The following is a 16866-nucleotide window of genomic DNA, read 5'->3' on the forward strand; positions in this document are numbered from 1 at the left end:
GGCTGCTGCTGCCACTACCAAGAAGCCTGTGTGCGAGCACAGGTCACTATCCCCACCTCCCCTCCCGGGAGCCTCTGCCGCCCGCCACTGCCAGTGTCCCGTGATCCAGGGACAACTTGCCCAGGAGAACACATGGCGCGCCTCAGGCGGGTACAACGTCACACCGGCCTCTGCCTCCGCAGGCTCGACCTGCACTCCGTGCCCCTCCCTTCCCCCGGCCTGAGTGAGCCAGAGCCCCCGAATCAGCTGCTCCTTTAACCCCGTCCAGTCTAAGGGAAGAACAGACGCCCTCAGGCGACCTACACGCAGAGGGGTTCCAGATCCAAAGCTGAACCCCAGGAGTTGTGCGAACAAAGAAGAGAAAGGGAAATCTCTCCCAGCAGCCTCAGGGGCAGTGGATTAAATCTCCACAATCAACGTGAGGTACCCTGCATCTGTGGAATACCTAAATAGACAACGAATCATCCCAAAATTGAGGCAGTGGACTTTGGGAGCAACTGTAGACTTAGGGTTTGCTTTCTGCATTTAATTGATTTCTGGTTTTATGTTTATCTTAGGTTAGTATTTAGAGTTTATTATCATTGGTAGATTTGTTTATTGATTTGGTAGCTCTCTACATATATATATATATATTTTTTTTTTTCTTTTTTCTCGTTTTGTGAGTGTGTATGTGTATGCTTCTTTGGGTGATTTTGTCTGTGTAGCTTTGCTTGTACCATTTATCCTAGGGTTCTGTCTGTCCATATATTGTTGTGTTTTTAGTATAATCTTTAATGCTTGTTATCATTAGTGGATTTTTTTTTGGTTTGATTGCTCTCTTCTTTCTTTCTTTCCTTTATTTTTATTACTTTTAATTTTTTTTTTATTTTTAACAACTTTTTTTATTTTAATAACTTTATTTTATTTTATTTTTTTCTCCCTTTTCTTCTGAGCCGTGTGGCTGACAGGGTCTTGGTACTCTGGCCGTGTGTCGGGCCAGTGCCTCTGAGGCGGGAGAGCCAAGTTCAGGACATTGGTCCATCAGAGGCCTTTTGGTTCCACATAATATAAAATGGTGAAAGCTCTCCCAGAGATCTCCTGCTCAATGCTAAGACCCAGCTCCACTCAACGACCAGCAAGCTACAGTGCTGGACACCCTATGCCAAACAACTAGCAATACAGGAACACAATCACACGCATTAGCAGAGAGGCTGCCTAAAATCATAATAAGGTCACAGACACCACAAAACACATCACCAGACATGGTCCTGCTCACCAGAAGGACAAGAGCCAGCCTCATCCACCAGAACACAGGTGCCAGTCCCCTCCACCAGGAAACCTACCCAACCCATTGAATCAACCTTAGCCACTGGGGCAGACACCAAAAACAACAGGAACTATGAACCTGCAGGCTACTAAAAGGAGACCGCAAGCACAGTAAGTTAAGCAAAATGAGAAGACAGAAAAACACACAGCAAATGAAGGGGCAAGGTAAAAATCCACCAGACCAAACAAATGAAGAGGAAATAGGCAGTCTACCTGAAAAACAACTCAGAGTAATGATAGTAAAGGTGATCCAAAATCGTGGAAATAGAATAGAGAAAATACAAGAAATGTTTAACAAAGACCTAGAAGAATTAAAGAGCAAACAAACAGTGATGAAAGACACAATAAATGAAAATTAAAATTCTCCAAAAGGAATCAATAGCAGAATAACTGAGGCAGAAGAACCGATAAATGACCTGAAAGATAAAATCATGGAAATAACTACAGCAGAACAGAATAAAGAAAAAAAGAATGAAAATAATTGACGACAGTCTTAGAGACCTCTGGGACAATATTAAATGCACCAACATTCAAATCATAGGGGTCTCAGAAGAGGAAGAAAAAAGAAAGGGACTGAGAAAATATTTGAAGAGATTATAGTTGAAAACTTCCCTAGTTTGGGAAAGGATATAGTCAATCAAGTCCCGGAAGTGCAGAGAGTCCTTTACAGGATAAATCCAGGGGGAAACATGCCAAGACACATATTAATCAAACTATCAAAAAGTAAATACAAAGAAAAAATATTAAAAGCAGCAAGTGAAAGACAAGAAATAACATATAAGGGAATCCCCATAAAGTTACGGCTGAACTTTCAGGAGAAACTCTGCAAGCCAGAAGGGAGTGGCGGACATATTTAAAGTGATGAAAGAGAAAAATCTACAACCAAGATTACTCTACCCAGCAAGGATCTCATTCAGATTTGATGGAAAAATTAAAACCTTTACAGACAAGCAAAAGCTAAGAGAATTCAGCACCACCAAACCAGCTTTACAACAAATGCTAAAGGAACTTCTCTAGGCAGGAAACACAAAAGAAGGAAAAGACCTACAATAACAAACCCAAAACAATTAAGAAAATAGTAACAGGAACATACATATCGATAACTACCTTACATGTAAATGGATTAAATGCTCCAACCAAAAGACGTAGACTGGCTGAATGGATACAAAAACACGACCTGTATATATGCTGTCTACAAGACACCCACTTCAGACCTAGGGACGCATACAGACTGAAAGTGAGCGAGTGGAAAAAGATATTCCATGCAAATGGAAATCAAAAAAAGCTGGTGTAACAATTCTCATATCAGACAAAATAGGCTTTAAAATAAAGACTATTACAAGAGACCAAGAAGGAAACTACATAATGATCAAGGGATCAATCTGAGAAGAAGATATAACAATTATAAATATTTATGCACTCAACATAGGAGCACCTCAATACATACAGGAAATGCTAACAACCATGAAAGGGGAAATCAACAGTAATACAATAATCATAGGGGACATTAATACCCCACTTTCACAAATAGATCATCCAAAATGAAAATAAATAAGGAAACACAAGCTTTAGATGATAAATTAAACAAGATGGACTTAAATGATATTTATAGGATATTCCATCCAAAAATAACATTATACAATTTCTTCTCAAGTGCTCATGGAACATTCTCCAGGATAGATCATATCTTGGGTCACAAATCAAGCTTTGATAGATTTAAGGAAATTGAAATTGTATCAAGTATCTTTTCCAACCACAACACTATCAGACAAGATATAAATTACAGGAAAACATCTGCAAAAAATGCTAACACATGGAGACTAAACAATACACTACTAAATAAACAAGAGATCACTGAAGAAGTCAAAGAGGAAATCAAAGAATACCTAGAAACAAATGACAATGAAAACATGATGACCCAAAACCTATGGAATGCAGCAAAATAGTTCTAAGAGGGAAGTTTATAGCAATACAATCCTACCTCAAGAAACAAGAAATATCTCAAAGAAACAACCTAACCTTACACCTAAAGCAATTAGAGAAAGAACCAAAAAAATCCCAAAGTTAGCAGAAGGAAAGAAATCATAAAGATCAGATCAGAAATAAATGAAAAAGAAATGAAGGAAACAGTAGCAAAGATCAATAAAACTGAAAGCTGGATCTTTGAGAAGATAAACAAAATTGATAAACCATTAGCCAGACTCATCAAGAAAGAAAGGGAGAAGACTCAAATCAATAGAATTAAGAATGAAAAGGAGAAGTAACAACTGACACTGCAAAAATACAAAGGATCACGAAAGATTACTACAAGGAAGTATATGCCAATAAAATGGACAACTTGGAAGAAATGGACAAATTCTTAGAAAAGCACAACCTTCTGAGACTGAATCAAGAAGAAATAGAATATATAAACAGACCAATCACAAGCACTGAAATTGAGACTGTGATTAAAAATCTTCTAATAAACAAAAGCCCAGGACCAGATGGCTTCACAGGTGAATTCTATCAAATATTTAGAGAAGAGCTAACACCTATCCTTCTCGAACTCTTCCAAAATATAGCAGAGGGAGGAACACTCCCAAACTCATTCTACAAGGCCACCATCAACCTGATATCAAAACCAGATAAAGATGTCACAAAGAAAGAAAACTACAGGCCAATATCACTGATGAACATAGATGCAAAAATTCTCAACAAAATACTAGCAAACAGAATCCAACAGCATATTAAAAGGATCATACACCATGATCAGGTTGGGTTTATCCCAGGAATGCAAGGATTCTTCATTATACACAAATCAATCAATGTGATAAACCAGATTAATAAACTGAAGGAGAAAAACCATATGATCATCTCTACAGATGTAGAAAACGCTTTCAACAAAATTCAACACCCATTTATGATAAAAACTCTCCAGAAAGTAGGCATGAAGGGAACTTACCTCAACATAATAAAGGCCATATATAACAAACCCACAGCCAACATTGTTTTCAATGGTGAAAAACTGAAAGCATTTCCACTAAGATCAGGAACAAGACAAGGTTGCCACTCTCACCAATATTATTATAGTTTTGGAGGTTTTAGCCACGGAAATCAGAGAAGAAAAAGAAATAAAAGGAATCCAAATCAGAAAAGAAGTAAAACTGTCACTGCTTGCAGATGACATGATGCTATACATAGAGAATCCTAAAGATGCTACCAGAAAACTACGAGAGCTAATCAATGAATTTGGTAAAGTCGCAGGATACAAGATGAATGCACAGAAATCTCTTGCATTCCTATACACTAATGATGAAAAATCTGAAAGAGAAATTAAGGAAGCACTCCCATTTACCATTGCAACAAAAAGAATAAAATACCTAGAAATAAACCTACCTAAAGAGACAAAAGACCTGTGTGCAGAAAAATACAAGACACTGATGAAAGAAATTAAAGATGACACAAACAGATGGAGAGATATACCATGTTCCTGGATTGGAAGAATCAACTTTGTGAAAATGACTCTACTACCCAAAGCAATCTACAGATTCAATGCAATCACTATCAAACTACCAATGCCATTTTCCACAGAACTAGAACAAAAAAAAAAATTCACAATTTATATGGAAACACAAAAGACCATGAATAGCCAAAGCAATCTTGAGAAAGGAAACCCAAGCTGGAAGAATCAGGCTCCTGGACTTCAGACTATACTACAAAGCTACAGTAATCAAGACAATATGGTACTGGCACGAAAACAGAAATATAGATCAATGGAACAGGATAGAAAGCCCAGAGATAAACCCACGCACATATGGTCACCTTATCTTTGATAAAGGAGGCAAGAATATACAATGGAGAAAAGACAGCCTCTTCAATAAGTGATGCTGGGAAAACTGGACAGGTACACATAAAAGAATGAAATTAGAACACTCCCTAACACTGTACACAAAAATAAACTCAAAATGGATTAAAGACCTAAATGTAAGGCCAGACACTATCAGACTCTTAGAGGAAATCATAGGCAGAACATTCTATGATATAAATCACAGCAAGGTTCTTTTTGACCCTCCTCCTAGAGAAATGGAAATAAAAACAAAAATAAACAAATGGGACCTAATGAAACTTAAAAGCTTTTGCAGAGCAAAGGAAACCATAAACAAGCTGAAAAGACAACCCTCAGAATGGGAGAAAATATTTGCAATTGAAGCAACTGACAGAGGATTAATCTCCAAAATTTACAAGCAGCTCATGCAACTTAATATCCAAAAAACAAACAACCCCGTCCAAAAATGGGCAGAAAACCTAAATAAGCATTTCTCCGAAGAAGATATATAGTTTGCCAGCAAACACATGAAAGGATGCTCAACATCACTAATCATTAGAGAAATGCAAATCAAAACTACAATGAGGTATCACCTCACAGCACTCAGAATGGCTATAATCAAAAAATGTACAAACAATAAATGCTGGAGAGGGTGTGATGAGATGGGGACCCTCTTGCACTGTTGGTGGGAGTGTAAATTGTTACAGCCACTGTGGAGAACAGCATGGAGTTTCCTTTAAAAACTAAAAATAGAACTGTCATATGACCCAGCAATCTCACTCTTGGGCATATACCCTGAGAAAGCCATAGTTCAAAAATAGTCAAGTACCACAGTGTTCATTGCAGCTCTATTCACAATAGCCAGGACATGGAAGCAACCTGAATGTCCATCGACAGGTGAATGGATAAAGAAGATGTGGCACATATATATAATGGAATATTACTCAGCCATAAAAGGAAATGAAATTGAGTTCTTTGTAGTGAGGTCGATGGACTAAGAATCTGTCATACAGAGTGAAGAAAGTCAAAAAGAGAAAAACAAATACTGTATGCTAATGCATGTATATGCAATCTAAATAATAATAATAATACTGGTACTGAAGAACATAGGGGCAGGACAGGAATAAAGACGCAGACGTAGAGAATGGACTTGAAGATACTGGGAAGGGGAAAGGGTAAGCTGGGACAAAGTAAGAGAGTGGCATGAACATATATACACTACCAAACATAAAATAGATAGCTAGTGGGAATCAGCCGCATAGCACTAGGAGATCAGCTCGGTGCTTTGTGACTACCTAGGGGCGTGGGATAGGGAGGGTGGGAGGGAGACACAAGAGGGAGGAGATATGGGTATATATGTATACATATATCTGATTCACTTTGTTATACAGCAGAAACTAACACAACATTGTAAGGCAATTATGCTCCAATAAAAATGTTAAAAAATAAATACCAATATGGAAAATATGAATATTGTTTTGCTATATAAAGGAAGTGTGTTTTGGGATTTTATCAGATTTTATTTTTACCTAGTCTGCTGTCTCTGTCTCATCTCCTTTTGTACACATATATGATTTCAATTCCCCACAAAACCATTGGTTAACACATTAACTATTACAGAAATTATCCAGATGCCAGTTTTTTTAAATGACCTTCCATTCTTAAAACTAGAGTCCTTTGATTTGTGTACTACTTAGTTTACCATTTCATTCCTTAATTTTTGCTCTAGTATTTCTTCTTTTCTAGGAAATCTGTACAGTACTTCTCAAGAGGGAATTTTTAGCAAAGGAGTTAAGAAATTCTATTTAAGGAAATGTGCACAAAGAGAATAATAATTGGTTCTGTTTATTAAAAGCTGTTCAAATTGTCTGAATATTAGTTGCTGTTTTCTTGAGTGGGAAAAAATTGGCATATTTTTATATCTATATGGTATTTTATCTTCTGGATATTAATTTTTTGGCAAATTATGAAAACCCACCAGTAAATTAGTATTATTTGGAGTTCTGCAAATGGAAGGTTTTAAGTAACTGTTTATATTTGTATTATGAAGGAGTCAGTACACACTGAAATGTGATTACTTCAGAGTGATTCACAGTCATATCAATGTCCAGTGATTTGGGGTGAGGAATCTCTTGTGCTTACTTTGTGCAGACTCTGTGCTGAGCATTGTGGGACCAAGTTCATTTCATTGTACTGTATTAGAAAAAGAGATATCACCTTACAGAAATTCTCATCTACTTTAAAAGAACAAATTTAATCTATTTAGTAAGACTATGACTGGTCAATTCAAATGAAATTATAGTGGAAAGATACTTTAATTCTGTTATCACGTACATAGGAATGTCTTAAATTAGAGGACAGTGCTTAGCAATATATGTATACTTTTTTCTCAAATGCAGAGAAAAAAAATACTTAAAGTCAAAATACATTTGGTGTTGGTTACAGTGCCTGTGTCTTTGTCCTGGGGCAATTAATTCATTTGAGGAGTATAATTCTACCTTAACTTCTCTTGACCCAACTTTATGTTCTTCACCAAATCAGCCAGTTCCTTTTCTTCAGTCCCCAAACCCCTCCACATAATGGAATTGTGGCAAATTGCATGTTGTTGGAGATTGAGAAAGCCCATGGTAATGAAACTTTTGTTTTTTTCTCAATCATTGCCTACACAGTAAGCAACAAAAGACTAGAACAAGCTGTATTCTAGAAACCCTTCAAGCATATGAACAATTGCCCAAAAGAGCCCCTCTCAGGCACACTGTAGCAGCCAGAAATCAATCGGTATAATTCAACCTTAGTTCCCATCTCTCCCTTTACTCTTCCAAATGGGTTAGTAAAACTTTACAGTAATTGGCAACAAAGACAGTTGAGCAATAGAACATAATCTTCATGGACTTTGTACCAACTATCATATAAAAATTCTCTGCGGCATAATTTATAATATTACTAATGCTCAGGTATATGATGCATGCATTTGCTGATTTTTCTCACACTCTGTCTTCCAGGCATATAAAAAATAAGAATAAAGTTAACATCCCTGAAAGGCACATTCATAATAAATTATTGCTTGGAAACTGCGGTTTTCAAGTTTAATTGTCTCTTTCCCTTCTATAGATTTATAGTATCTTGACATATGAGAGGAATAAATGGGAAGGATGACTGGGGACTCATGGATCCAGTAAAAGAGGGAATGTGATATTTTGCCACCTGCTCACCTTATTATAATTTTGTGAGGATTGAGTAAAGTAATTTAGTACAGTCTCTAATAACAGGAAAGCTTTGGATATGGAGTTTCTTTGGTCAAATAAATGATCAGATTAAAATGAGCATTACTGAATACAGTAATCTTGTCTTAACCTTAGTTTAGTTTTTGAAAAATGTTTTTAAAAAAGTATCCAGCTGCTTTTTTTTTTTTGATCTAAGTCTGAAGGGGGAAAGGAGAAAGGATCTAACATGTGTCCCTCTTTATGCCAGTCATTAATTTGTATTTGTATTATTTCTCTTCTTCACGACCACTCTAAGATATATATTTAAATCTTTGTCTTTCAGATAATAAATACAAAGTTCAAGAAGACTAGATAGCTTATCAAAAGTGATGTGTACAGTAATTGGTGGAAATGGTTATGGTGGATTCACCCACACACTTTCAATGTTTGAAAATTGTATGTTACTTTTTGGTCTTCATTTTGATTATCAAATGCTTACATAAAGAGTGAAAGATAGGACTAAATACGTACTGATCCCATTCTTATAGTTTATATGTAGGAAAGGAGATTTCTATTCCACTCCCTAGGAGAGAAAAGTAAGGGTTGAGTATTACCCTCATGCTCTCTGTTCCCCATTCTCCATCTCCTTTGACCAGAAGAAACTGGGCTGTTAGCCAACTTTTGATACTGGCCAATATGTCACAAGACCTTTGGCCTGTGAGATATTTTGGTCCATAAGACATTTGGTTCATTCCAAAAGGTCCTTAAAATTTGGTCCTATATAAAATGTCCATGAGCATATTTAGTCCATGCCAAATGATTTTGGACAGGACCAAATTATCAAGGACCTTTTTGGTGTGAACAAATTTCTTATGGACGTTTTGGACAAGACATAGTCCTGCAAGGAATTGGTCATAAGGTTCAGCCACTTTTTATAATTTTGGTGGGTTTGTCTTTAGGAGAGTAAGGGGGAAAACTTAAGTCCAAGGATTTCTTGCTTTAACACATTTTTTTACCCCACTAAGTCATTCCACATATTTCTCTTACAGCATTTTATATACCTAAGAGGTCCTCAATAACTGTGGGTTATTTGAATCACTCAGTGAATCAGTAAACAGACAGATAAATGGAAAACAGAGCACTAATTTAGATATTTGTTGCTGACTTTTAAAGTTTTAGAAATAAATTTCTCAAAATATATTAGAATTATTTTTTCAGTTTATTTTAGATTAAAGGAATTAGTCACTATAGATCCTAAAATCAGTTTTTGAAAGTGTGTTGAAAGGTGATTTTAGAGGCTATAAATAGTTTTCTACATTGGATAAGGGACTATGGGCTGAAGAGCAGTTTTATTTTTCAATATGTTGTGCTACTATATGGTTAACACCTACATACAACCCCAGGCAGGCTTATCCTACCATAAAAGACCTCTATAGGTTTAGAGGTGGGATAACTTGTTTCATAAAGCATTTTGATTAATGATTCGTATATCATTCTGCTTTTCAAACATCACACCAACCATTTTATCCAAGAATTATTGTGTTACTCAGAGATCATTTATAATTTCACAAATGTTCTCTCCTTGTATGTATATAACATTTGATATAAATTCTAATAACATAAAAATGGCAGTATTATTTTTGGAGCTGACGATCCACACACTATTGCCTTTATGGAGTTTACCTAAAGAGATTAGGTTCACATCCAGACCACTTAACATGAAGATTAAGTTAGGACCAGAGAAGACATTTTGGTTAACCAGCACATAGACAAAGGTACAGTAGACAATTACTAGGAATCCAGAAAAATTTTCACATTACAGTTACATATCAGGAGTTGGCACAAGGTAGGCATTTAATGAAAAATTGCTGAATGAATGAATCCAAGGCAACTTTGGTACTGGTTTGGCAACCATACCGTGTTAAGAGAAAGAGCAAGCATGTCTCCCTTGCATGCAGAGAGAATAATTAGAGAAAAAATTCCCTCACATCCTATGAAACTTACATCCTTTCTGGCAGACATTTTGATCCTATTGGTGGTGTTCTTAGCAAAAGGTAATAACCATGGCTCTAATAGATGAAGGACTGAAGTGAGATCAGATAATCCAGGCCTTGATTGCCTCAAATATATTGTTAATTTTTGGTAAAATATTAGGCTAAAAGTATAAACTTTGATGCTCTAGTTTTCTTATCTATTAAATAAGGGTACTGTTAACTGCTGTGTTATCAGAGAATTCTCAGGAGTCAAAATGAAATATTAGCAAAAAGTTGTTTTAAAATAAGAGAAATAATATTGAAACTGATCTGGAGTTGCCAGAGGACTGCTGGTAGTTAGCTTGTCTGTAAAAATAAATGACATAAAAATATCAATTACATTTAAAAACTGATTGTTAGGAATTCCTTCTGTTTAATATTTTACTTGAGAGTTTTAAAAATTACTATGAATTATTAATATTTATTAACTTAAGAATACATCATTTGTATCTGGAGCTGAAAATAAATCTATTATGTTTTTATTGATTTTTAGAGCTGTACAGCAGAGGTTTTTAGATGTGCTTACTTTTTAAATAATGAAGATGATGTTTGTCAATTATCAATAACTAAACATAAGAATTCATTAATTTCATAATGGCTGTAGACTAAAATGTTCTAGATTAATCTGCTATTGTTTGAAATAGGAGCTTGAGTTATGCTTAGACCATGGGCTTTGGAGTCCAGAGGAATTCTTTTTAATTCCTGACTTTGATAATTAATAGCTGTGTGGCTCTGGGCACATTCTTTATTCCTTATGTATTTTTAAGTGGAAAAAATATTAGTCTCTACAGAATCATTCTGAGAACTAAATGAGATAATGTTTGCAAGAGAGTGGCATGTACATATATACACTACCAAACGTAAAATAGATAGCTAGTGGGAAGCAGCCACATAGCACAGGGAGATCAGCTGGGTGCTTTGTGACCACCTAGAGGGGTGGGATAGGGAGGGTGGGAGGGAGGGAGACGCAAGAGGGAAGAGATATGGGGATATATGTACATGTATAACTGATTCACTTTGTTATAAAGCAGAAACTAACACACCATTTAAAAGCAATTATACTCCGATAAAGATGTAATATATATATATATATATATATATATATATATATATATATATATATATATATGGTACCTGGTCCAAGTAGATACTTCAAACAAATAGATTTTTCAAATATTATAAAAATGGTCATGATTATGGATAACACTAAAAGTAATGTGGTTATAGTTTTATAACAATTTACACTTTAAAATCATTTTTATATGAATTCAATACTTGTGATGACTTCTAAAATATTTAGAAAATTTTATTATTTACAATTTATGGGAAGCAGATTTTCAGAAGGTGAAATGCCCAGTGATTCTGGTAGTTGACAGACAGGATTAGTGTTCAAATCTTTTGACTTCAATTTTTCTACAACAGAATGATTTTCCATTTTAACATAACTCAGGTTAGTTTTTAAATGATTGATAATTTCTCAAAGCACTCTTTTGATAGTCAGTATGATCTTGATAAGACAAAGTGAAGAGGTAGTGACCAATTGTAGTTAGAAACATAGGGTGGAGAAAATGCTGGAATAGAGCAAATTTAACATTAAACTTTAGATTGTCCTTTCCAAAGAGTATGATACATTTTGAAAGTTATCATTTCATTATATTTTAAATTCCTTTCCCTCATTTATAATGACCTTACAAATGTCAGGGTTTCATTTCCAAGGCTGCATTATCAGAGCCATATTTTGAGATCACACACATGCGCACACACAAACACACTCTCACACATCATATATGCATACATACATATATAGAATTTAAAATATGAAAGGAGCATTGGAATTGGAAATGCATATCCTTATATATATAACTAGGCACTATGAACTTTGCAATATTATTAACTATGTTATTCCTAACCAAATGTATGCTTTATACATTTTGATATGAAGACTAAATATCTAATTTAGAAAGAGCCGCCAGAAAAATATTGAATCCTTGACTAATGTCATAAAGTTTTATGATCACCAAATTATACATTTTGAAATGCCATAAGTACTGACCTGAAGTTGTTGCAGGACTCATCGTAGAGAAATTCTCCAAAGACGCTGGAATAAAGTTGGTTTGACGTTAGGGTTTAGAGTAGAAATATATTACAAAACATCGAGTGCAGTTTGAATATTCATTCAAAGGGCATCTGATCTACCAGAGTTTCCGTTTCATCCTTTCTCATCCTGAATGTTCCTATTTATTTATTTAATTATAATTTGATTGTGATACATTTGATGAATTTCCAGAATCTCTATGTATTCTCTATAAATTTACCTATGCAAAATATTTGCTTTATTTTACCCATTTAAGAAAGATATCTATTTATTCATCATAATTATATAGAATAATTTATATTTAAGAGAGACAATATAACACACCATATCTTGTCAGACCTAGAATCAATTGTTTTGCACTGAAACAAATGGATGCCAAAATAATCTTACACATGATAATATCTACAGGGAACTAAGTACTGTTTAAGTATAAAGTGCTTTTCACATAAAAGATAAAAACTAGCTATTTTCTTCACCCATTAACATGTTTAATATTTTTAAAGATATAATGATGACTATATTAAAAATAAAGAAAATCATATCTTATGATCTAATGAATTTGTTTTCATTCAAAACAATATTTATGGTAAGTGGGTTAAGAGGTATGTCCTCTTCTACTAACTAGATTGTTTATTACGTTATTTCTTCATTACTGCACTGTCTTCTTTCTAAAAGATCTATAGCAGTTTCATAAATGTTATATGGTAGATTATTGATGAAGAAGATAAAATAAGTTTTATAAGATATTTTCATAAAGAAGATAATATTTTAATTTTCACTATGTTTGGTTTGACAGTATACTATATACAAATCAAAGGTATCTGTGAAATTATTAACCAATTTAAAAATGTAATAAATTTGAAAATTCACATGATGCAAGTGAATATTAAACTTAAATACCTAAAATTAATTATGTTGATTATGTTAATTATATTAATTATGTTTATAAATGTGTTTTAATGTAGTTCAACAAGTTAAATGTAACTTCAACTTCTGGATCATATTCTTGAGTTGATGTTGTGATATAGTTTATTGCATTTATGATCCTTATTCTAAGTTAATTCAAAGGATATAGTTTTATTGAATAAATAAAGTTTTTAAAACCACAAACTCCCCTCTCCCAAATAGTCCCACCATAGAGTCATGAAAATAAGTTTCAGCACACCTGTCAATTCATTTGCCTCTGCAGACCTCCAGAAACTGATGCCTATTCAAATAAAGATAGCAAGATACCACCTTTCTAGAAGAAAATTGACTATTGAAAAATAATCAACATTGTTTAAAGACAAAACTATTACAAAGAAACTCTAATATAAGTGCTAAGAGCGCAGATATTAGGCTAAGACCGCGTGGGTCAGAATCCTCAATCCACCTCGAAATAGCTAAATTTTCTGTATGTTAGTTGTCTCATCTGTAAAATGGGGGTAGTAAAGATACTGTGTAATAAGATTGGTATGAGGAGTAAATGTGTTGATAGAAAAACCATCTGTTGTAGTTAATAATAGTTAGTAGTAGTTTTCAGCTCATTTGAATCAGACAAAAATCCAAAACAGTCTCTGCTCCAGCAGCTATGCCAGAGGGGACCAAACCATCAGTTGAAGAAGCACTTAAGAGCCTGAGCTGTCTTCTCACTGAACAGGCACAGCAGGATATAGTAGGGGGCTTAGTGAAGGAGTACTGTGCTTTATGAACCCATGTTGTAAAGGAAAGCAACTCAAGGTTTTGTATCCACTATAACAAAATTTTAAAAATGCATGTTTTTTTATGTTTCCTTTAAGGGCAAATCTATACTGACATCTCATTCTGAAGCAAAACTATTTGAACTGGCAATAAGCTGTTTGCCTTTATTCCACTTGATGTGGATATTTATATATTGATGAGCTTTCTAACATCTAAAAATTTCTGAATTCTAAAACATATTTAGCCTGAAGGTTTACAGATAAGAGATTGTGGATCTGGATGGGCCTGGCAACTTACTATTGTTTTCAACCAAAATAGGACTCGGTATACATGTATACATGTTTGTTGAATTAAATTGAATGGGAAATAACCAAAATGGAAAATTTAGAATGACCTAACATTGATAGGCATTATTGTCTTGCTATTATATTTGATGTCCTATATCTCTTCCCCTTTGATTATTTTTATCTTAAAATTATTTATCATTTTAAAATAAAGTTTTATTTTTTATAAGTAACTGGGATGAATCAAACTCATAATCCCCTCTTTTTACTTCCTTTCCTTCCTTTTTTTTTTTTTTTTTTTTGCGTTATGTGGGCCTCTCACTCTTGTGGTCTTTCCTGTTGCGGAGCACAGGCTTTCCGGATGCGCAGGCTCAGTGGCCATGGCTCATGGACCTAGCTGCTCCGTGGCATGTGGGATCTTCCCGGACCGGGGCACGAACCCGTGTCCCTTGCATTGGCAGGCGGACTCTCAACCACTGCGCCACCAGGGAAGCCCTTCTTTTAAGTCCTCAGTCAGAGACTGGATTTGCCACTTGACTATGTAATCTAATAATATCTATATGACTATCACAAAGTAATGTGTCACTTTCCAATGCAGGGTTCCTGGAAAGTCAGGGTGTGCTTGGCCAATGGCAAAAGTGTGATCAGACCCACAAACATTTATGCATGCCAGTATTTTCAGAACCTTTTTGATGTTTGATGTTTTACAAACATTTTCTCACTGACATTTTTCTCCAAAACAGTTTCTCCATATTTTATTTTTACTATGTAAATGTGTTACCTCAGTCAATAAGACAGGTTTCTAAAGTCCAGGGTGATCCCACTGCTCCCCTGATACATAGCTAGAATTTTAATTTCATAGCTTAACAATTCAAAGAAATCAAATAATGTTCACAGGTACCTGTAATATCAATGCTGTTCACATCAATATGGAAAATGTCCAGTTGGCTGGATTTCTTTGCTTCAATGCCTTGAATCATTTCTTCTTTTACATTTTCATCTGACACCCACTGGGCAAAGAGAAGGTCAAATATGACTATAATGCTGCCATTTCTGCAAAGCAAAAAAATGACATAAGAGAAAAAAGTTAGCCTTCTTCAAATGATTTGTGTTCAATTTATGTAAGGTGTCTTTGAAATTCTCCACGATTATCCCCTTGTTAATCCTTATTACACCTATACAAAGTAGGTCATATCAAATATTATCTTTATTTCACAGGTGGAAGAAAGAGAAATTTAAGGACAATGTTTCTCCAAGAACACAAGATATATCCAGATTAGAACCTGATTTTTCTGAGTTCCACATTAGCATGCTAATCCCTAGACTAGACCACAGATACTTGTGTCAAATTAAACCAAATCACATGGTATCATGACATTTATTCTTATTTTACTGTTTGAAATAATGAAGAATGTGAATTTGTAATTTTTCATAGATGACTTCTAAGTAGGAATAGGTCTAAAGTAGTTTCACTGATTTCAGAGAAAAATTTTCTATATAGTTTACGAATGCTTGATAGCAAGCTTATAGCAACTAATTTATATCTACTTTTTCTTAATATAAAATAAATAAAATATGCCCTGATTTAGAAGGGTAGAAAGAAGACAAGCATAAGTGGATTATTGGGAATTTGTGGGATATTCTGTCTCATGGTCAAGTGTTGGGATTATCTTGCCTACTCGTCTCCGACCATAACATTAGAGTTCAAGTACATGACCCAAGTCATCTTCTCTTTTACTTCATCGCCTTCTCTGAAATATGCATTTTCAAAGTTTTCTTCACTGATGATTTGTTTACAGTTTAAAGAATCATAAAAATGAATAAAGTTTGGGCCCACTAGAAATACTGGAGAGATTTTTGCTCTTCTGTCTACATTTCTACTTTGCTACTGTGCTTTTAGGATACAACTGCTTGGGAAACAAACTCTAGCTCTGGTCTTCATTCTGTATCCCTCAGTAAGCTGGGGGTACTCAGGGTTTACTTGGACCCTTAAGAGGCAGACCAAGGAGAACCAGATTTTGCATGGCATGTTTGCTGGTTCTGAAATTTACACATTCACATTCATATCCTTGTGATATCTTTAAGTTAATGAGTTTCTTGAAGGGTTTCATCAACTCCTGAAGAGTTCTTTATGTATCTGTATGTATATATGTCTTGATAAAAACCTATAATAAATGTTTTTTTTTTTTCCTCCAAGACTATATACAGGATAAAAATGTTCCTGAAAGATCACAGCAGATCAGCATTTCCTCTCGGTAGGATATTCCTTTTTGGTTTCTGTGCTACTATTCAGGTTCATCGTTTAACAGAAGTGATTCCTTTTTATGTAGCTAGCTTTTCATGATTGATGTGAACAGGATTCTCTGATAAATAATTGCACATTTCACCTCTATTAGATATATTATTTTAAAATGTTAGAATGTTTAACTTTCCAATCATCTGATTAAATCAGAGTATCCAA

The 16866-nt window shown here is 34.6% G+C and overlaps 1 protein-coding gene across 2 annotated transcripts in view; it reads right to left on the minus strand.

The window, feature by feature from the left end:
- The window catches only part of TMPRSS15 (transmembrane serine protease 15), a 135140-nt gene that overhangs the window by 110345 nt on the left and 7929 nt on the right, over positions 1 to 16866 (minus strand). The window contains exons 4-6 of one of the 2 annotated variants that reach the window (XM_073803640.1): positions 15307 to 15458; positions 12400 to 12444; positions 10619 to 10652 (exon numbers count right to left, since the gene is read on the minus strand). In XM_073803640.1, the coding sequence (XP_073659741.1) occupies positions 10619 to 10652; positions 12400 to 12444; positions 15307 to 15458 (231 nt within the window). The remainder of the gene's footprint in view (positions 1 to 10618; positions 10653 to 12399; positions 12445 to 15306; positions 15459 to 16866) is intronic. The other variant, XM_019922279.3, reaches the window with a different exon arrangement.

Source organism: Tursiops truncatus, chromosome 4 (assembly GCF_011762595.2).
Source record: "Tursiops truncatus isolate mTurTru1 chromosome 4, mTurTru1.mat.Y, whole genome shotgun sequence".
NCBI lineage: Eukaryota > Metazoa > Chordata > Mammalia > Artiodactyla > Delphinidae > Tursiops > Tursiops truncatus.